The 22,504-nt window shown below is 47.3% G+C and overlaps 1 protein-coding gene across 5 annotated transcripts in view; it reads right to left on the minus strand.

Annotated features, from left to right (window-relative positions):
- The window catches only part of slc44a5b (solute carrier family 44 member 5b), a 273,622-nt gene that overhangs the window by 133,390 nt on the left and 117,728 nt on the right, over nt 1–22,504 (minus strand). For all 5 annotated transcript variants that reach the window (XM_080195082.1, XM_080195084.1, XM_080195080.1 and 2 more), the window contains exon 2: nt 9,104–9,152. In XM_080195082.1, the coding sequence (XP_080051208.1) occupies nt 9,104–9,152 (49 nt within the window). The remainder of the gene's footprint in view (nt 1–9,103; nt 9,153–22,504) is intronic.

Raw genomic sequence — 22,504 nt, forward strand, 5'->3', positions numbered from 1 at the left:
TACTGAGGGAGTGCCGCACTGTCAGAGGGTCAGTGCTGAGGGAGTGCCGCACTATCAGAGGGTCAGTACTGAGGGAGTGCCGCACTGTCAGAGGGTCAGTGCTGAGGGAGTGCCGCACTGTCAGAGGGTCAGTACTGAAGGGGATGTTTTGCAAACACTACTTTACAAACATTACATTTCTTTCTGTGCCTGTATTTAACAAAAGCATCAACAGGAAGAATGAAGTGTTTCACGTGGCCATTTCTCTGATTTCATTCACACGAGGAACAGTAATAAGGGGGGAGAATGACCGGCTATGAAATGTGAAGTGTGTCAGTGTCATCTCCATTCACTCTGCAGCCAGATTATCCTGTAAGATTATTCTATTTGTATTAACGCTGTGCTAGCAACTGTCTCATTACTGACGGCAGCGAGGATCTATCACCCCCCGGCTTCATTCCAAACAGTGTCCTGGAAATAAACTGTCGCCTGCCTCAGGGTAACAACATTAAACACCTGATGATATTTCCACAGAATTCCGCCTGATTCAGGTACAGCCTCTCACCTTCCCATTCCTTTGGGAAGGCTGCCAGTTCCTGCTGGGCATAAATCTCAAATCACCAACTGCGCGTCCGATGAGATTGGCACAAAAGACAGAGCAACTTCCCAGTTCCCCAGCCACAGATTTGGAGGCTGGGAGGGGGTGGGGAAGGGACGGGGGAAGAGGGTGGGGTGGGGGTGGGTGGGGTGGTACCCCAGTAATGCACTGTGGAATCCTGCATGAAGTTCCCAAGTAAGGGATTACTTGGCAACTGTCCAGAAGGATGAACTTCCTCTGGGCTGGGAACTGTCCAACAAAGGTGCTGTACGCACACCGCTGTCCAGCCTGGGTCAGGAAGGGCAGGCGGGACAGATACCGGACAGCTTTCAGATAGATAGGCAGTGAGCACGGATTGGAAATCCAAGGCTGATTGCCGCTCCGAGGAGGTTACGTCCCAGGATCAAGAAATTCCCTCCCAAAAATCAGGCAAATCCCAGCTTTTCTAATAAATGTGTCAACGTTAGTTACTAAGCTGCTGATTGGCTCCATTGTGTCCACTCACTGGAGCCAGAGTGTGGGCAATGCCACTGGCCTGACTAAACACTGGCCCTCTCCCTCTGCCAAAACTCTGTGAATAACAGGAAATTCTACCCTCTATCCCTGAAACCGAAAACCAGCCTCAGTAACGGTGACCATGAAACACTGAATAACCATCAATAAAATCTCATCTGGTTCACTAATTCCCGTGAGGGAAGGAAATCTGCCATCTTTACCCCGTCAGGCCTACAAAGAGCAAAAAAAAACAAAGAAAATTACAGCACAGGAACAGGCCCCTCAGCCCTGGCTTCCTGAAGTGCTGCTCAAGGTAGAAACTTGGATAAATATTCAAACTCGGTAACCGACAGGTTTATGAGCTGGAAAGTGAGATTGGAACGGATAGTTCTTTCTCAGCCATGACTGACACAATGGGCCGAATGGCCTCTTTCAGTAACATGGGTTCCATCGACAGAAGACAATGGGAAATTTAGGAGAAACCTCTTTACTGAGGGAATGCGGAGAATGTGGAACTTAGCAACTCACGCTTGCCCCAAAATCCTCCCCCCTCGAAGTCAATGGACCTGAATGGTTCCTTCACCCCCACCCCCTCCACCTCCCCCCCCCCCCCACTGCCTGCTCCAATTCCTATGGAAGACAGGACAAGAAAACTGCCCCCCCCAGGGAATGGATGAAGGGAATTGCTGAATATTTCATGTATTTATAGATGTTTGGTAATTGTGTTCATTTTTCTACAGCTGGGACAGGCAATGAGTAAATTGGAATCACGGTGAAGAGCTGTGAACGTGTTTATTAAACCTTCGCAACGTGTCCTCCAGAAACAAAAAAAGTTCCAGTTTTCACCAACCCACTCACTGAGAATCATTGGCCGAGTGCAGAGAGGATGAGGTAGCTGAGAAGTAATTTTTCGCGATAAACTTTAATGAAGGTACCACATCTGTCACTGAATTAAATAATTGCTATAAAAAAAACCCCAGAACGCAGCGAAATGAGATCTTGAATCTTCACGTTTATCACAGCTGCGGGGAGATTTGTTTGAAAGCTGAATAGTAACATGAGGAGACATTTTTTAGCGCAGTGAGTTGTTGTGATCTGGAATGCGCTGCCTGAAAGGGCGGTGGAAGCAGATTCAATAATAACTTTCAAAAGGGAAACTGGGGAGATAGTTGAAGGGGAAAAGGTTTGCAGAGGTGCCGGGAAGGAGCCGGGGATTGGGACTAATCGGCTCGTTCGCTGAGCCAGCACAGGCAAGATGGGCCAAACAGCCTCCCGCTGTGCTAGAAAATTCTCTGATTCTAAGAACACGACAGCGGTGTGAAGCGTTTTTATTCTCCTGCAGTGGTTGTTGATGGCAGGTTTGGCATTAGTTGTTGTTGGGTCACATCCTGAACAACATTGCTGGGTGGTGGGGTGGGGTCAGGTGTCAGGTATCGGCCGAGACTGGGTAAGGATCACAGACGGGTTGCACAATTCACGGTCACAGATTTCTTGGAACCTGTTTTTAAATTTCCAAATTCTCTTCAAGATTGAATTTAAATTCCTTGTCTTCTTGTGTTGGGTTTTGAACTCACAGAGATACCAACACAAGAATGAGGACCAATCAGCCCCTCGAGCCTGCTCCACCTTTCAATAAGATTCTGGCTGATCTGATCGTGATCTCAACTTCGCATTCTCGCCAATCCTGACACTGACCCCCTCGTCCACCTGGGATCAATCCCATTCCAGTTTAAAATCGGCATTGGCCGTGTCTCCAACATTCTCCGGGGGAGAATTCCTCAGTGAGGGAAGAAGTCCTCACTTTCTCTTACATGGGAGAGCCCTGATTTGTGAACTGCATCCCCTGGTTCCAGTCTCTCCCCAGCTGGGGGTCACACACCCTTCCTGCATCTACCCTGTCAAGTCCCCTCAGGGTCTTACATGTTTCAATACAATCACCTCTCAATCTTGTAAACTCCAACGGATACAAGCCCAACCTGTTCAATCTTTCCTTACACTTTCTTTTAATAGTTCACAAGTCAGCTTACATTAACACTTCAATGAGGTTATCGTGAAAGTCCCCTAGTCACCACACTCCGGCGCCTGTTCGGGTACACCGAGGGAGAATTTAGCATGGCCAATGCACCCTAACCAGGACTCTGGGAAGAAACCGGAGCGTCCGGAGGAAGCCCACACAGACACAGAGAGAACGTGCAAACTCCACACGGAACCCACATCCCTGGTGCTGTCAGGCAGCAGTGTGAACCACTGTGCCATTGTGCCCCCCCAGGATAATGCCCAGTTATCAGTTGAATGAAACTTTTCTGAACTGTTTCTAATACATCTAAATCCTTTCTTAAATAAAGAGACTAAAGTAGATGTGGTCTCATCAATGCCTTGTACAACTGCAGTAAAACATGCCAACTTTTATATTCTCTTCCACTTGCAATATTTAATTTAGGACAGTACAGTGGCACAGTGGGTTAGCACTGCTGCCTCACAGAGCCAGGGACCCGGGTTCGATTCCAGCCTTGGGTCACTGTCTGTGTGTGAAGTTTGCACATTCTCCGGGTGCTCCGGTTTCCTCTCCAAGTCTGAAAGATGTGCTGGTTAGGTGTGTTCATCCAAACAGGCCCCAGACTGTGGCGACTAGGGGTATTTCACAGTAACTTCATTGCAGTGTTAATGTAAGTCTTATTTATGACTAGTAAATAAACTTTAACTTTACTTCTGATTCGATTTAAATTTGACTTAGTTTATTATTGTCACACGTGTTTGTATACAGTGAAAAGTATTGTTTCTTCCATGCTATGCAGACAAAGCATCCCGTACATAGAGAAGGAGTGAGTGCAGAATGTAGTGTTACAGTCATAGCTCGGGTGCAGAGAAAGATCAATGTAATGTGAGGTAGGTCCATTCAGAAGTCTAATGGCAGCAGGGAAGAAGCTGTTCTTGAATCAGTTGGCAGCTGTCCTCAGGCTTTTGTATATTTTTCCCAATGGAAGAAGGTGGAAGAGAGTTTGTCTGGGGGAGGGGGGGGGGGGGTCTTTAATTATTCTGGCTGCTTTACCGAGACAGCGGGAAGTGTAGACAGAGCCAATGGATGGGAGGTCGGTTTGAGTGATGGGTTAGGCTGTATTCATGGTCTTTTGTAGTTTCTTGCAGTCTTGGGCAGAGCAGGAGCCAGAGCCAAAAAAAAACCAACATTCAATTTGCCTTCCTTATCACTGCTGCACCTCCATAATAACGTTTCCTGATTGATGTACCAGGACACCCAGATCCCTCTGTACTTCAGAGTTCAGTAATCTCTCTCTATTTAAACAATTTGCCGCTTTTCTATTCTTCCTGCCTAAAGTGGACAAGTTCACATTTTCCACATTATGCTCCACCTGACAATTTTTTGCGCACTCACTTATTATTGGTTCATTTACATAGAACAAAGGAACATGGAGCAGGGTTAGGCCATTTGGCCCATCAGGCTTGTTCTGGAATTCAATAAAATCAAGGCTGATCTGATTGTGGCTGTGTCTCCACCTTCCTGTGTAATCTCACACACACACACACACACACACACACAGTTGACCCCCTTGTCTATCTAAAATCTATGTAACTCTGTCCTGGCTGTAAAAACTGACCAGCAGCTGACAATACTACACAAAGCTAAGCAGCTCAAACACGAAGAGTAAATACTGGAGCACCAAGTAACAGGATAAAGCAGCTTTACTGAAGAATAGTTTAAACGAAATACAGACAAGCTCAATATAAATACGGGTCCAATTCCACTGACACCCAGACTCATGCTGCTGGTTCCTCCTCCCTAGAAATGCACTCCAATACCCAATAGGCAGCCATTCACACACTTCTTTCTGATAGGCCCCAGGAGGGTCATGTGATCTATAAACAACCAATCCCTTGAAGGGACTGCACGGATGTATGTGAAATAGGAGGTTAAGGCAAGAAACTACAAAAGGTCGTGAATGTAGCCCACTCCATCACACAAACCAGCCTCCCATCCATTGACTCTGTCTACACTTCCCACTGCCTCGGCAAAGCAGCCGGCATAATTAAGGACCCCACGCACCCCGGACATTCTCTCTTTCAGCTTCTTCCGTTGGGAAAAAGATACAAAAGTCTGAGGTCACGTACCGACAGACTCAAGAACAGCTTCTTCCCTGCTGCTGTCAGACTTTTGAATGGACCTACCTTGCATTAAGTTGATCTTTCTCTACACCCCAACTGTGACTGTAACACTACATTCTGCAGTCTCTTTTCCTTCTCTATGAAGAGTATGATTTGTCTGTATAGCGTGCAAGAAATAATACTTTCCACTGTATGTTAATATATGTGACAATAATAAATCAGATCAAATCTGTCTGTGTGTGAATGCACAGAATAAATAAGCTTGAGGAGTTACAGGTGCAGATTGCAATGTGGAAACGTGATGTTGTGATGGTAACAGAGTCCTGGTCAAGGAGGGACAGGACTGGGTGTTAAATATTCTGAGTACCAACAGAGCTTGACTGGTTCGACTGGAACCAGAGGCTGGTGGGTAAAACTAGCGAGTAATGGGCTACCTTCCAAACTGGAATGATTTGGGCACAGTCAAGGAATATCACAAACACATCCACAGCTCCCTGCATGACAAAAAGAGATCGAAATTCAGGTAAAGAAGAAAGAGTTGCTTATAACAAAATTGAGAACCAAGAAGAACACAGAAGGTTCTGGGGGGAGGTGAACCAGAGAGGCAAAGAGAGATTATGAGAAAAGACTAGTAGCCAACATAAAGGAGAACCCCAAAGTCCTCCCTAGGCAAATAAACACTAAAAGGGTGTGTAATAGGAGGTGGTATTGGATAAATTATTGGTACATAAAGGTGACAAGACATCAGGACCAGATAAAATACAATGAAGAAAGTGAGAGTGGAAATTGCAGGGGTGCTGGCCATCATCTTCCATGATGTGGGTATGCCGGCGTTGGACTGGCGTAAACACAGTAAAAAGTCTGACAACACCAGGTTTTAGTCCAACCTATTTATTTGATAATATACTCACAAGCTTTCGGGTTAGCCCCTTCGTCAGGTGAATGGAGAGTTCTGGCCTCAGACAGAGCATATAAAGCACAGACAGTTTAGAGATTACTGATTAGAATGCGAATCCTTACACCTAACCTGCTGTTCAAGACCTGAAGTGGCTGATAATGTGAGTGGAAGGAGCACTGATCACAGTTTAAAGAGATATGTATTGTCTCCAGACAGTACAGTAAGTGAGGTTTTGCAAACCCAGGCAAGTCACGGGGGTTACAGATAGTGCGACATGAACCCAAGATCCCTGTTGAGACCGTCCTCATGTGTGCGGAACTTGGCTATCAGTCTCTGTTCAGCGACTCTGCGCTGTCGTGTGTCGTGAAGGCCGCCTTGGAGAATGCTTACCCGAAGGTCAGAGGCTGAATGCCCGTGACCACTGAAGTGTTCGCCAACAGGAAGGGAACAGTCTTGCCTGGTGACTGTCGAGCGATGTTCATTCATCCGTTGTCGTAGCGTCTGCATGGTCTCCCCAATGTACCATGCTTCGGGACATCCTTTCTTGCAACGTATCAGGTAGACAATGTTGGCCGAGTTGCAAGAGTATTTACCATGTACCTGGTGGATGGTATTCTCACGTGTGATGATGGTATCCATGTCGATGATCCGGCATGTCTTGCAGAGGTTGCTGTGGCAGGGTTGTGTGGTATTGTGGTCACTGTTCTCCTGAAGACTGGGTAGTTTGCTGCGAACAATGGTCTGTTTGAGGTTGTGTGGTTGTCTGAAAGCAAGAAGTGGGGGTGTGGGGATAGCCCTGGCGAGATGTTCGTCTTCATCAATGATATGTTGAAGACTCTGGAGAAGATGTCGTAGCTTCTCCGCTCCGGGGAAGTACTGGACGACGAAGGGTACTCTGTCCACTGTGTCCTGTGTTTGCCTTCTGAGGAGATCGGTGCGGTTTTTCGCTGTGGCGCTTCGGAACTGCCGATCTATGAGTCGAGCACCATATCCTGTTGTTATGAGGGCATCTTTCAGGGTCTGGAGGTGTCTGTCACGATCCTCCTCATCTGAGCAAATCCTGTGTATACGGAGGGCTTGTCCATAGGGAATGGCTTCTTTAACATGTTTAGGGTGGAAACTGGAGGAGTGGAGCATTGTGAGATTGTCTGTGGGCTTGCGGTACAGTGAGGTGCTGAGGTGACCGTCCTTAATGGAGATGCGTGTGTCCAAGAATGCAACTGATTCTGGGGAATAGTCCATGGTGAGTCTGATGGTGGGGTGGACAGTCGCTGAACAGAGACTGATAGCCAAGTTCCGCACACATGAGGACGGTCTCAACAGGGATCTTGGGTTCATGTCGCACTATCTGTAACCCCCGTGACTTGCCTGTGTTTGCAAAACCTCACTTACTGTACTGTCTGGAGACAATACACATCTCTTTAAACTGTGATCAGTGCTCCTTCCACTCACATTGTCAGCCACTTCAGGTCTTGAACAGCAGGTTAGGTGTAAGGATTCGCATTCTAATCAGTAATCTCTAAACTGTCTGTGCTTTATATGCTCTGTCTGAGGCCAGAACTCTCCATTCACCTGACGAAGGGGCTAACTCGAAAGCTTGTGAGTATATTATCAAATAAATAGGTTGGACTAAAACCTGGTGTTGTCAGACTTTTTACATCATCTTCCAGTCAGCTCTGGAGGCAGAGGAAATACAATAAGAAGTCTGACAACACCAGGTTTAAGTCCAACCGAGTTATTTGATAGTAAACTCGCAAGCTTACGGGGTTTACCCGAATGGCCTCCTGCACTGTAAGAATTCTATGATTCTGTGAAGACTGAATCGAAACATCCTCAATTCTACATCGATACTGTTATTATATTGACATAAAGGCAGCAACCACTCGGGAGAGATTAGGTAAACAAGTTGTGGTTTCATTAATTTAAGCTCGGCACACAAGAACAGCTATAAATAGAGCACATTCTGCACCTGCAAATCTTGGATTTAACCTTTTCCTGGGAGAAATCAGCAGCTCAATAATTCCGTTTGTTAGCTGGGTGTGTGAGCAGACACAGTGTGTACCCTTTCCCCTGCACCCCCTACTGCAGCGATCCCTGGACTCTGTGGCCGGGGTCAATGTGACATGAACTCTAACTGATGGAGATGGAAATTTAATCTGATTCTGAACCAATTTTCCAATTCATTCGATAGTGGTGATTAACACCACAATGAAGTTATGCTTGGTATGGGCTCCTGCTCTGCCCAAGACCGCAAGACACTACAAAAGATTGTGAATGTAGCCCAATCCATCACGCAAACATAGCCTCCCACCCATCGACTCTGTCTACACTTCCCGCTGTCTTGGCAAAGCAACCGGCATAATTAAGGACCCCACACACCCCGGACATTCTCTCTTCCACCTTCTTCCTTCAGGAAAAGGATACAAAAGTCTGAGATCACGTACCAACCAACTGAAGAACAGCTTCTTCCCTGCTGCTGTCAGACTTTTGAATGGATTTACTTTGCATTAAGTTGATCTTTCTCTACAACCTAGTTATGACTGTTCATTCTGAACTCTCATTTCCTTCTCTGTGAACAGTATGCTTTGTCTGTATAGCTTGCAAGAAACAACACTTTTCACTGTATGTTAATACATGTGACAATAATAAATCAAATCAGGTCAAAGTTAGTGTGAAAATCCCCAGTCACCACACTCCAGTGCCTGTTCGGGTACACTAAGGGAGAATTTAGCAAAGCAAATTCACCTAACCTGCACAACTTTGGAATGTGGGAGGAAACCAGAGCACCCGGAGGAAACCCACGCAGACACGGGGAGAATGTGCAAACTCCACATAGACAGTGACCCGAGCCGGGAATCGAACCCGGGTTCCTGGCGCTGTGACACAGTAGTACTGACCACTGTGTCACTGTGCCACCCACGTGTACATTTAGGTACAGGCTAACCCCCTGTACAGTTAGATACAACGTGTACTGATACTGTAAGATCGTGTTGGGGAAGAGGCAGGTTGCTCACCGGTTATGAATTGGTCCTTTGAATGTTGGGTCGAATCTCCGTGGCTCCCCTGGAACATAGAGGGACAGAAATTAGATTCATCCATAAAATTCATCCACCAAACTCAGAGAATCATACAGCACTGACTGAGGCAATTCAGCCCATTGCGCTATGCTGGCCCTTTGAAGGAACTATTCAATGAGTCTCACTCCTTTTTCTCGTTTCCCACAGCCCCACAAATTATTCCTTTTAAATTATTTGTCCCATTCAAGACGAGGTTCAGAAAATCATTTCCGCTTTTTGTTGGGAGCACAGAATCCTGAATCATCTTTCTAACCCTGAGTATGAAGATCCTTTCCCCGTTTCACCTCACACCTCGAGACCTCCCTTCTGTCTCCATGCCGTCATATCCAGATCGTTCCAGAACATTGCAGGCCGCTGGTTAGACCTCAGCAGGAGTATTGTGGGCAATTCTGGGCATTGCACTGATGTAATGAAGTACGGGGTCCAGGGGAGATTTACCAGGGTGTGATCAGGGATGTTTAGAAGGGGGGAGATTAATGGGGGACTTTCAGGATGTTGGGATTCCGATGGAGTTGAAACAAAGAAATGACGACCTGTGGTGCAGGCGACAGTAAACTTGAGTTCATGGGTTCAAAATAACTAACAAAGGGGAGATGAGGAGAAATATTTCCACTCAGGGAATTGCTAGGATCTGGAATACTTGAGCTGAGGAAGCAGATTCCATCAGTAATTGTAAAAGGGAGTGCCGGGAAACAGAGGCAGTTTTATGTAATCTATCTTTGTATTGTTGGGGATTAGAAATAGGCATAGATTTACATAGAAACATAGAAACCCTGCAGCGCAGAAAAAAGGCCATTCAGCCCATCAAGTCCACACCGACAACAATCCCCACACATATACTTCCTCCACCCTACACATCCCGAGAAACTATGGACAATCTAGCGTGGCCAATCAACCTAATCTGCACACCTTTGGACTGTGGGAGGAAACCAGGGCACCCGGAGGAAACCCACATGGACACGGGGAGAACATGCAAACTCCATAGTCTCCCAAGCCAGGAATCGAACCCTGGTCCCTGGAGCTGTGAGGCAGCAGTGCTAAGCACTGTGCCACCGTGCCACTCAAAATTTAAGTTAGTTTAATTTAGTGTTTCTGTGTCAGGGTTAAAATTTTAGTTAGATTCCCACTAAACAAAGGTGTTTATGCACACAGGGGTTTTAATTTCATTTCAAATTGTGTCTGCACTGTGGTTTCAGAGTTTATGATACGAAAAACAAACAGAACTTAGAGAAGGATTGAGTTGTTGCTTAGCAACCATGGGTCACCTTTAAATTAGAAAGACAGTTTGACTTTCGTTTTAATTGGAGCCAGTAAAAGCTTCATTGCTAGGCAGGAAACAATCTCATAATTATGTCAAGAACAAAAACAGGGCAAAGGAGTAATGGGAAGTCCCAGAAACTAAAGAACAGATAGTTCCAGAAACCAAAGAAATGAAAAGAGAAGTCCCAGAAGCTAAAGGAATAAAAGTAACTGGAATTTGAACAAGGTGCTGTTCATTAACAGAGCTGGATAGTGCAAACCAGGTGAAGTTAACCAGTGGGAAGTGAGCAACCTGAAGCAACCGTAAAGCTGGTGACCTTAACGCAGTCTGTGAAGCAGTGCTGTCCTGTCGGTGTGGCTGGGTACCGGAGCGACTGAGTGGAAGCTTGAATGCGTGAGGCGATTGAAAGCAGAGGGACACTGAAAGGAGTTGGAAATCCTGGAAGTGAATCCTTGTTTAAAACAGCTGAGGGAAAGCGCTGTTTGGAACAAGATCCCACGATGTGTCCTTCCGAGAGTGGAGTTTGGGAAACACTCGTGTGGAATCCAGAACCCAGTGAGGTTGATTGGCTCAGTCTAACAACCATCTGGAGGCATTTGAGGAGAAATCGACAGAAGTCCAATTAGGTGGCATCTATCACTTGGACTCACAGTGGGGTGTGTCTGACCACATTTAGCCTGTTGGTTTACAGGGATTATATACTAAACATTATAACATGAGATACACTTGGCCTACTCCTGCTCCTGTTTCTTATGTTCTTATATATCTTGTAACCTGGTATCCATAAAATCTGTGTACATTTGTAAAGATAAGTGAGAGTGAAGGAGTATTGTACGATAGACATTTTATATTCAATAAGTGTTTCTTTCTGTTAAGGACTAATTAGCAGTCCTGTTCATCCACATTTTCTACAAAAAAAGTGACCGTTACTAGCTGGAATTCTCTGACCTCCCCCACAGCCGGGATTCTCCAGTCCCGCTGCGGTGAATGGAGATTTGGCTGAGCGCCAAATTCTCCGTTCTCGCTGGCGACAGGGTGTGCGAGATTGGAGAATTCGGCCACCATCCTTTGAGCCGGGGGTCCATTCTGTGACCTTCCCGTGTTGTGGGGACATCGGCTGGGATCAGAACCGAGGCGGGGGGGGGGGGGGGGGGGAGTGCGGTGCTGGAGAGGTTCCTGAGGGCGAGGGACCAAGAGGGTGACAGACAATAAAAAACTCTCTCCGTTTCTCTGTACAGCAACTTCATTGCCAGCCTACTTGTAACGCTAAAATATTTATAGGATCAAGAGAAACCAAAAGCAGGGCACCAGGTTCTCTGAGAAAAGGAAGTACAGTCACAAAGGGCTGAATGGCCTCCCCTGCGCTGCAGGATTAGACACTTTCACTGAGAAAGGACGGGGGTTTCGAAGGAATACACTTAGCACAATAGTGTTAGCCGACGCCACAATGTGTCTGAACTATCAAAGTACACATGGCCCCTCGGTGATTAACATCCTGGCCCCTCTCGCCTTTATCTGTCGGAGCAGATAGTCCTGTCTCGGATTCTTCACCCTGTCCCAGTGTTATCACTTAATTAAAAGCTTCAAAAGGGAAGACAGCAGCAATCCATTCCAGCCTCCTGACCGGGGACAGGGTGCTTACCAGTAGCTTTTCAAACCAAGGCACTAATGCAGCGAACCCTTCCTCAAGGTCACACAGGCCCTGGCTTCTTTATAACAAAACACGGAGCCGCAAAGAATTACCATCTGTTCAGCCTGCTCTGGGGGTGGGGGGAGCCGGGAGGGTGAGGGGGGAGCCGGGAGGGTGGGCAGAGACTCTAGAATTCCAAAGGGAGAGGCTACACTTTCTCAAGCCGCGCTGACAATAAATATACACAGCAAGGAGTCTCACAACACCAGGTTAAAGTCCAACAGGTTTATTCAGCAGCACACAAGCCACTGACGTGAGACTTCTTACTGTGTTTATCCCAGTCCAACGCCGGCATCTCCACATCATAAATATATAAACAGGGTGTGAGTTGTACAGGATTGGTGTTCCCAATCCGGAGGCCTCTGATCCTTGAGGAGAGGACCCCACCACCCCCCCCCCCCCACCAACATCCCAACCCCCAGTCGGAGATGGAGACACTGCGACCCCCCCCATGCCCCACCCCAAACTTCCAAGGATGTATCCAAGCTCAGTCGGTAACCCAAAGCGGACCCAGGTTCGATTCCCGGCTTGGGTCACTGTGCGTCAGGAGTGTGAAGGGATACTCCCCACTTGCCTGGATGGGTGCAGCTCCAACAACACTTAAGAAAAGTTTGACACCGTCCAGGACAAAGCAGCCCCACTTGACTGGCACCACATCTACAAACATCCACTCCCTCCACCACCAACACTCAGTAGCAGCAGTGTGGACTATCTGTAAGATGCACTGCAGCAATTCACCAAAGATCCTTCCAAACTCACAACCACTTCCACCTAGGAAGGACAAGGGCAGATACCTGGGAACACCACCACATGCCCCTCCAAGCCACTCACCATCCCAACTAGGAAATATATCACCGTTCCTTCATAGTCAGTGGATCAAAACCCTGGAATTCCCTCCCTAACGGCACTGTGGGTCAGCCCACAGCACATGGACTGCAGTGAATCAAGAAGGCAGCTCACCACCACCTTCTCAAGGGCAACTAGGGATGGGCAATAAATGCTGGCCAGCCAGTGGCACCCACGTCCCACGAATCACTATAAAAAAAATGTGGAGATTGCACATTCTCCCCATGTCTGTGTGGGTTTCCTCCAGGTGCTCAGGTTTCCTCCCACAGTCTGAAAGACGTGCTGGTTAGGTGCACTGGCCATGCTAAATTCTCCCTCAATGTACCCAAACAGGCTCCGGAGTGTAGCAACTAGGGGATTTTCACAATAACTTCATTGCACTTTAACTTTCCAAATATTGACTGGAACTTTTATAGATCAAATAATTCGGATGGGACACTTTTTGTATGGTGTGTGCAGGAGGGTTTCCTGACACAATATGTGGATAAGCCGACAAGAGGTGGGGCCACATTGGACTTGGTACTGGGTAATGAACCGGGCCAAGTGTTAGATTTGTTTGCGAGAGAGCACAGTGGAGATAGTGGCCTGACAAATAGGACTTATGACCATTTGGAAAGATGCAGCTTAATCTGGGATAGTCAGCACGGATTCGTGAGGGGTAAGTCTTGCCTCACAAATTTGATTGAATTCTTTGAGGAGGTAACTAAGTGTGTAGATGAAGGGAGAGCGGTTGATGTCGTATATATGGATTTTAGTAAGATGTTTGATAAGGTTCCCCATGGTAGGCTCATGAAGAAAGTGAGGTGTGGGATAGAGGGAAATTTGGTCAATTGGATAAGTGACTGGCTGTCTCATAGAAGGCAGAGGGTGGTGGTGGAGGGAAAATTTTCAGACTGGGGGCCAGTTACCAGCGGTGTACCACAGGGATCAGTGCTGGGTCCTCTGCTACTTGTGATTTTTATCAATGACTTGGAGGAGGGGGCTGACGGGTGGGTTAGAAAATTTGCTGATGACACCAAGATTGGTGGAGTAGTGGATGAGGTGGAAGGCTCTTGTAGGCTGCAAAGAGACATTGATAGGATGCAGAGCTGGGCCAAAAAGTAGCAGATGGAGTTTAAATGCAAGGTGATACATTTTGGTAGGACAAACTTGAATGCGGATTACAGGGTCAACGGCAGGGTTCTGAGGAATGTGGAGGAAGAGAGAGGTCTTGGGGTTCATATCCACAGATCTCTGAAGGTTGCCACTCAAGTGGATAGAGCCGTGAAGAAGGCTTATAGTGTGTTAGCATTTATTAACAGGGGGTTTGAGTTTAAGAGCAGTGGGGTTATGCTGCAACTGTACAGGACCTTGGTGAGACCACATTTGGAATATTGTGTGCAGTTCTGGTCACCTCACTATAAGAAGGATGTGGAAGCATTGGAGAGAGTGCAGAGGAGATTTACCAGGATGCTGCCTGGTTTGGAGGGTAGGTCTTATGAGGAAAGGTTGAGAGAGCTGGGGCTTTTCTCTTTATAGCAGAGGAGGATGAGAGGCGACTTAATAGAGGTTTATAAGATGATGAAGGGGATAGATAGAGTGGATGTTCAGAGACTATTTCTTCAGGTGGATGTAGCTGTTACTAGGGGGCATAACTATAAGGTTGATGGTGGGAGATATAGGAGCAATGTTCGGGGTAGATTCTTCACTCAGAGAGTGGTTGGGGTGTGGAATGCGCTGCCTGCTGTGATAGTGGAGTCGGACACTTTAGGAACTTTCAAGCAATTATTGGATAGGCACATGGAGCACACCAGAATGATAGGGAGTGGGATAGCTTGATCTTGGGATTAGATGTAGCTCAGCACAACATCAAGGGCTGATGGGCCTGTACCGTGCTGTACTGTTTTATGTTCTATGTTCTATTGCAGTGTTAATGTAAACCTTCTTGTAACACTAATAAAGAAGCTTTATCTCCAGATTAAACTAGACAATGCATTGACCTTACACATTCTACCCTTCATAAACCTGAGGTCATCCAAAACTCTGCTGCCAAGGTTTTGCCTTGCGCCCGTTCCACTCTCCCCCGGCGCTCACTGACCAACACTCGTCAAATCCTCAACTTTGTTTCCAAATTCTTCCCCGTCTTCAACCCTTCCCGGTCTCCGTGATCTCCTCCAGTCTAACAATCTCTGAGGAATGCGCTCCTCTCATTCTGGCCTCTCTGGGATTTCTCATTTTAAACCATCCACCACTGACAGCCATCCCTTCAGCTGCCTGAACCCCAAACTCTGGAATTCCCTCTCGAAATATCTCCACCTCTTCAGTCTCCAACTCTCTACCTCTGGATATGATAGGTTATGTGAGTGGCCCAAAATTTGGCAGGTAGAATCTGGATAACAATCACAGAATCCCTACAGTGCAGAAAGAGGCCATTCTTCCCATCAAGCATGCACCAATAACAGTCACCCTAACCCTCGTATTTATCCTGCTAATCTCCCTGACACAAAAGGAGAATTTGGCATGGCCAATTCACCTAACCAGCACGTCTTTCTGACTGTGGAAGGAAACCAGAGGAAACCCACGCAGGCATGGGGAGAACGTGCAGGACCCAGACAGTCACCCAAGGCCAGAATCAAACCCAAGTCCCTGGCACTGTGAGGCAGCAGGGCTAACCACTATGCTACCTTGCCACACTCACGTGTGAGTGTGATAAATGTGGTAAGTGTGAGGTTATCCATTTTTGTTGGGAGAAATAAAAAGGCAACTTTTCATCTGAGTGATGAGAATGTTCCAAATGTTTCAGTGCAGAGGGATCTGGATGTCCTTGTGCATGAATCGCAGAAAGTTAGTAGAAAGTTTATTTATCTGTGTCACAAGGAGGTTTACATTGCAGGTGCAGCAGATAGGAAGGAGAAAAATGGAATTTTGGTGTTTATTGTGAAAGGAATTGAAAATAAAAATAGGGAAGTGCATTGCAACTGTACTCATAAATCCCTAGACTGCAGAAAGAGGCCATTCAGCCTGTCGAGTCTGTACTGACCAAAACCCCGTGCAGGTCCTACCCCAACAACCCCATACGTTTACACTGTTAGCCCCTCTGGCACTAAGGGGCAATTTAGTATGGCCAATCCACCTAACCCGCACACCTTTGGCATGTGGGAGGAAACCAGAGCACCCAGAAAAAAAACCCACACAATCACGGGGAGAACATGCAGACTCCACACAGACAGTGACCCAAGGCTGGAATTGAATCTGGGTCTCTGGCACTGTGAGGCAGCAGCGCCACCCCAAAAACACCAACACTCACTCGGCCCCCCCCAACAATCAACAATGGTGTCACGGTCATCAGTAGATTCTTAGTTCCAGATTTTTTTTATTGAATTCAAATTCCACCATCTGCCGTGGCGGGATTCGAACCTGGGTTCCCCAGAACATCAGCTGAGTTTCTGGGTTAATGGTCTAGCGAGAATACCACTAGGCCGTCACCTCCCCTTGACCAATGAGTATTGGTGAAATCCCTTCTGGAGCACTGCGCACAGTCTTGGCCCCCCTACTTGAGGAAAGATATAAAATGTATTCGGGGCAGTTCAGGGGAGGTTCACTTGATTCCAGGGAAGAAGGACTTGTCTTCAGGAAGTCCAGAGCCAGAGGTCACAGTCTGAGGATTCAGAGTGGACCATTTGGGAGGAGGTGAGGAGACAATTTTCCATCCAAAGAGTGGTGAGCCTGTGGAATTCATTACCACAGGAAGTAGTTGATGCCAAAACATTGAATGCATCCAAGAAACAGCTGGAGAAAGCACTTGGGGACGAATGGGATCAAAGGTTCTCATAGGGGGAAAAGCAGGGTTAGGCTATTGAGTTGGATGATCAGCCATGATCGTAATGAATGGTGGAGCAGGCTTGAAGGGCCAAATGGCCTCCTCCTGCTCCGATCTATATTTTTATGCCTCATGGAGAAAGATTGAGGATTTAGAGCCATACTCGCTGGAGTTTAGAAGAATGAGAGGAAATCTAATTGAGGTACAGAAGGTGTTAAAGGGGATGGACAGGATCGGTGTAGTGTGGATGTTTCCGCTTGTTGGACATTCTAGAACGAGAGGCGATCGTTTTAGGCTAAGGGCAGATTTAAAACAGAAATGAGGAGGAATTGCTTCACTCAGAGAGTGGGGAATCTGTGGAATTCTCCACCCCAGAGCGCGGTGGACACCAGAACACTAAACACATTGGAGGAGGAGCTGGATCGGTTTGTAATTAGCGGTGGGGTGAAGGGTTATGGGGAGTGAGCAGGAAGGTGGAGATGAGGCCACGATGAATTGCGAGGCATCTTGAAGGGAATTGCTTGATAGGGCGGACGCAACACGGTTTCATTAAAGGGAAGTCGTGTCTGACAAATTTACTGGAGTTCTATGAGGATGTGTCTAGGGCAGTGGATAGAGGAGAGCCGGTGGATGTGGTCTTTCTGGATTTTCAGAAGGCGTTTGACAAGGTACCTCACAAGAGGTTATTGCAGAAGGTCAGGGGACATGGAGTTGGGGGTAGGGTGTTAGTGTGGATAGAGGATTGGTTGTCAAATAGGAGGCAGAGAGTGGGGGTCAATGGGTGCTATTCGGATTGGCGGATGGTGACTAGTGGGGTGCCCCAGGGGTCGGTGCTGGGGCCTCAGCTATTTACCATTTATATAGATGATCTGGAGGAGGGAACCGAGTGCAGGGTGTCGAAATTTGCTGATGACACCAAGATTGGGGGAACGGCAAATTGTGCGGAGGGTGTGGAGAGTCTGCAGAAGGATCTAGATAGGCTGGGCGAATGGGCCAGGAAATGGCAAATGGAATTTAATGTTGGCAAGTGTGAGGTGGTCCACTTTGGTAGGAAGAATGGTAGGAAGGACTATTACTTACGTGGCGAAAAACTGCAGCAGGCGACGGTGCAGAGGGACCTCGGGGTCCTTGTGCATGAGTCGCAAAAACCCAGCTTGCAGGTGCAGCAGGTGGTCAGGAAGGCGAATGGGATGCTGGCCTTCATAGCGAGGGGGATTGAATATAAAAGTAGGGAGGTCTTGCTGCAGCTGTATAGGGCATTGGTGAGGCCGCAGCTGGAGTACTGTGTGCAGTTTTGGGCGCCGCACCTGCGCAAGGATATTTTGGCCCTGGAGGGAGTGCAGAGGAGGTTTACTAGGCTGATACCGGAGTTGAGGGGGTTGAGCTATGAGGAGAGGCTGAATAAACTAGGCTTGTACTCGTTAGAGTTTAGAAGAATGAGGGGAGATCTCATTGAGACGTATAAGATGATGAATGGGATGGATAGGATAGAGGTGGAGAGACTCTTCCCGCTCAAAAAAGACAGTAGGACTAGGGGGCACAGCCTCAAGATAAAGGGGAGGCGGTTTAGAACGGAGTTGAGGAGGAACTTCTTCACTCAAAGGGTGGTGAATCTCTGGAATTCTCTGCCCGTTGAAGTGGTGGAGGCTGCCTCGCTAAATATTTTTAAGAAGCGGGTTGATGGGTTTTTGATAAGAGAAGGGATTAAGGGTTATGGGGAGAGGGCGGGAAAGTGGAACTGAGCCACGACAGATCAGCCATGATCTTATTGAATGGCGGGGCAGGCTCGAAGGGCTAGATGGCCTGCTCCTGCTCCTATTTCTTATGTTCTTATGTTCTTATGAGATCAGCTATGATGGTATGGGATAGCAGAGCAAGCACGAGGGACTGAATGGCCTTCCCCTGCTCCTAGCTCTCATGTTATGACTAAATGTTTGGTTAAGGAGGTAGGATTAGGGAACGTCATAAAGAAGGAGGAGAGAAGAGGCAATGAGATTAAAACTTATAAATAGATTTAAAGAGTTTTCTCTGACATGAAACAAAATGCTTAAATTCATAAGAAATAGGAGCAGGAATCAACTTGACTAAAACAGCCCTTACAACAAACGGACATCCCTGGGAGGGTGCAGCTAAGGAAGCACTTTTCAAATATAGTCAGTGCCAAATTGTTCCAAATTCACCTTCCCTCAAAGTGTATCCATTATTCACCTCAATCCTTCCCCGCGGGAGCGGGTCCCACACTCGCCCCGCTCCCCGCGGGAGCGGGTCCCACATTCTCCCGACTCTCTGGGTAAAGGCGTTTCTCCTGAATTCCCCAGTTGTATTTATGAATGACAATCTTGGTTTAGTGCTCTCTAACCGTGGCCTCTCCATTCAAGTGAAAATATCCTTTCTAACGCTAAGCCAATCAAGCCCTTTGACAATTTTAATGACCTCTTCCAGGTCACCATGGATTTGATTCTGAGCAGGCAGTGTGTAACACTTCAACTTGACATCGATCATTAACTAGACCATGCCTGCCGGTTATAAATGACCCAGATTTTGCCTCTCTGCTCACCACATTGAGCGGGAGAATGCCACCAAGAGAATTGAGGCAGGCACAGTGATCGCTCGGTTTGTGTCTATTGGTGATGTTCCCCAGACCCATCGCAGAAGTGAGTAATCACTGTTCCTGCAGCCAGTGCCCAGCTCCAGTTTAACACTCATTGTGTTCACTGTGTATTTCACTCTGACATTTGACACGGCTCCAACCTCCCGATAAAAACAGCAGAGAAAGAACTTGCTTTTAACAACATCCCGATCTCACAAAGTGCAACACAGTCAGTTTTTGTGAAGTACGCTCACTTGTTGTAATGTAGAACAATCGACAGCTAACTGGCACATAGCAAGATCCCACAAAAAACAATGTGAGGACACCCGAGACAAGTCTGTAATAAGTCTACAGAGGCAGAAATCCCTTCACCAAAATCCCTCTATTGACAAACTCTAACAGCAGTACACAGAGTGCTCGCAGTCAGCAGTCTACCTCTGAGTGTGTCAGAGGAACTGACACACCCGGTTAAGTACAAGGCAGACTCCCTGATTGGCCCAGCAATTGGGTCCTTAATCAGGGAGTCCATGCTCCGATAGGTCAATCTCAACGGCCTGACTGGAGTCATTACACAGCCTTGGACACAAGTGCCCTCTGCACCATCCCGCAACACGTTACTCGCCAGCGTCTCAGCACAATCCCAGCCAGGAGGGCAAAAAGCCACCGGACAGCCGAAAAACAACAAGATAACCGGTGCAGAGAGAGTCCCAGCTGAAATATTAAAATGCAGCAGAGAGACACTCTCGACTAGAATCCACAAGCTCATTACCCACATCTGGATGGGAAGAGAGCATCCGGAAGGTCTCAGGCTGTTATAGTCTGTCGAGCACCGCCTCTCTAGTAACAGTAATGTCATTAAGACCCTCCAGTCCTACCACCTTTCCATCGCTAACACCTGGCAAATTATTCACGTCCTCCTCCGTGAAGACCGAAACAAAAAAGTTATTCAATCCCTTAGCCATATCCCCATCCCCTACCACTAAGTCCCCCTTCTCATCCTCTAAGGGTCCAACGTTCACCCTAGCCAGCCTCTTCCTTTTTATATATTTATAAAAACTCTTGCTATCTTTTTTATATTAAGCGCTAGCCCAGCTTCATAGTTTCTCCTACCCTTCTTTATCAACTTCTTTGTCAATCTTTGTTGACATTTAAACCTCTCCCAATCCTCTTCTCGCCCACTACTCTTAGCTACTCTAAATGCCTCCGCTTTTAATTTAACACTTTCCTTCACCTCCTTCGTTATCCACGGCTTATTACCTCTCCTCCTACGGTCCTTTTTGACCATCGGAATAAATTTCTGCTGAGCACCAAGAAAGATCTCCTTAAAGATCCTCCACTGCTCCTCAGCAGACCTACCTTCCAACGCGCTCCCCCAGTCAACATTCGCCAATTCCTCGCTCATCCTTCCATACTCCCCTCTGTTCAAACAAAGGACGCGTGTCCGGGAACCCACTTTCTCCTCCTCCATCTGCACCAGAAACTCCACCATACAATGATCACTCTCCCCAAGAGGATCCTTCACCGCAAGGTCCCTAATTCTACCCGCCTCATTACATAACACCAGATCCAACATAGCTCGCTCCTTCGTCGGCTCCAACACACACTGTTCCAGGAAACTATCCCGGCAGCATTCCAAGAACTCTTCCTCAAGCCCACTGCGCCTCAAGATAAAAGGGGGGGCGGTTTAGAACGGAGTTGAGGAAGAACTTCTTCACTCAAAGGGTGGTGAATCTCTGGAATTCTCTGCCCGTTGAAGTGGTGGAGGCTGCCTCGCTAAATATATTTAAGAAGCGGGTTGATGGGTTTTTGATAAGAGAGGGGATTAAGGGTTATGGGGAGAAGGCGGGAATGTGGAACTGAGCCATGACAGATCAGCCATGATCTTATTGAATGGCGGGGCAGGCTCGAAGGGCTAGATGGCCGACTCCTACTCCTATTTCTTATGTTCTTATGTTCTTATGTTATCCCCACCAGTACTGTACCCCAGTGTTATACAGTGACAGACCCGTCCCCACCAGTACTGTACCCCAGTGTTATACAGTGACAGACCCATCCCCACCAGTACTGTACATAAGAACATAAGAACATAAGAAATAGGAGCAGGAGTAGGCCATCTAGCCCTTCGAGCCTGCCCGCCATTCAATAAGATCATGGCTGATCTGTCGCTGCTCAGTTCCACTTTCCCGCCCTCTCCCCATAACCCTTAATCCCCTCTCTTAATCCCCTCTCTCTTATCAAAAACCCATCAACCCGCGTCTTAAAAATATTTAGCGAGGCAGCCTCCACCACTTCAACGGGCAGAGAACTCCAGAGATTCACCACCCTTTGAGTGAAGAAGTTCTTCCTCAACTCCGTTCTAAACCGCCCCCCCTTTTATCTTGAGGCGCAGTGGGCTTGAGGAAGAGTTCTTGGAATGCTGCCGTGATAGTTTCCTGGAACAGTGTGTGTTGGAGCCGACGAGGGAGCGAGCTATGTTGGATCTGGTGCTATGTAATGAGGCGGGTAGAATTAGGGACCTTGCGGTGAAGGATCCTCTTGGGGAGAGTGATCATTATATAGTGGAGTTTCTGGTGCAGATGGAGGAGGAGAAAGTGGGTTCCCGGACACGCGTCCTTTGTTTGAACAGAGGGGAGTACGGAAGGATGAGCGAGGAATTGGCGAATGTTGACTGGGGGAGCGCGTTGGAAGGTAGGTCTGCTGAGGAGCAGTGGAGGATCTTTAAGGAGATCTTTCTTGGTGCTCAGCAGAAATTTATTCCGATGGTCAAAAAGGACCGTAGGAGGAGAGGTAATAAGACGTGGATAACGAAGGAGGTGAAGGAAAGTGTTAAATTAAAAGCGGAGGCATTTAGAGTAGCTAAGAGTAGTGGGCGAGAAGAGGATTGGGAGAGGTTTAAATGTCAACAAAGATTGACAAAGAAGTTGATAAAGAAGGGTAGGAGAAACTATGAAGCTGGGCTAGCGCTTAATATAAAAAAGATAGCAAGAGTTTTTATAAATATATAAAAAGGAAGAGGCTGGCTAGGGTGAACGTTGGACCCTTAGAGGATGAGAAGGGGGACTTAGTGGTAGGGGATGGGGATATGGCTAAGGGATTGAATAACTTTTTTGTTTCGGTCTTCACGGAGGAGGACGTGAATAATTTGCCAGGTG

Source organism: Carcharhinus amblyrhynchos, chromosome 9, assembly GCF_965287045.1.
Source record: "Carcharhinus amblyrhynchos chromosome 9, sCarAmb.v2.hapA, whole genome shotgun sequence".
Classification (NCBI taxonomy): domain Eukaryota; kingdom Metazoa; phylum Chordata; class Chondrichthyes; order Carcharhiniformes; family Carcharhinidae; genus Carcharhinus; species Carcharhinus amblyrhynchos.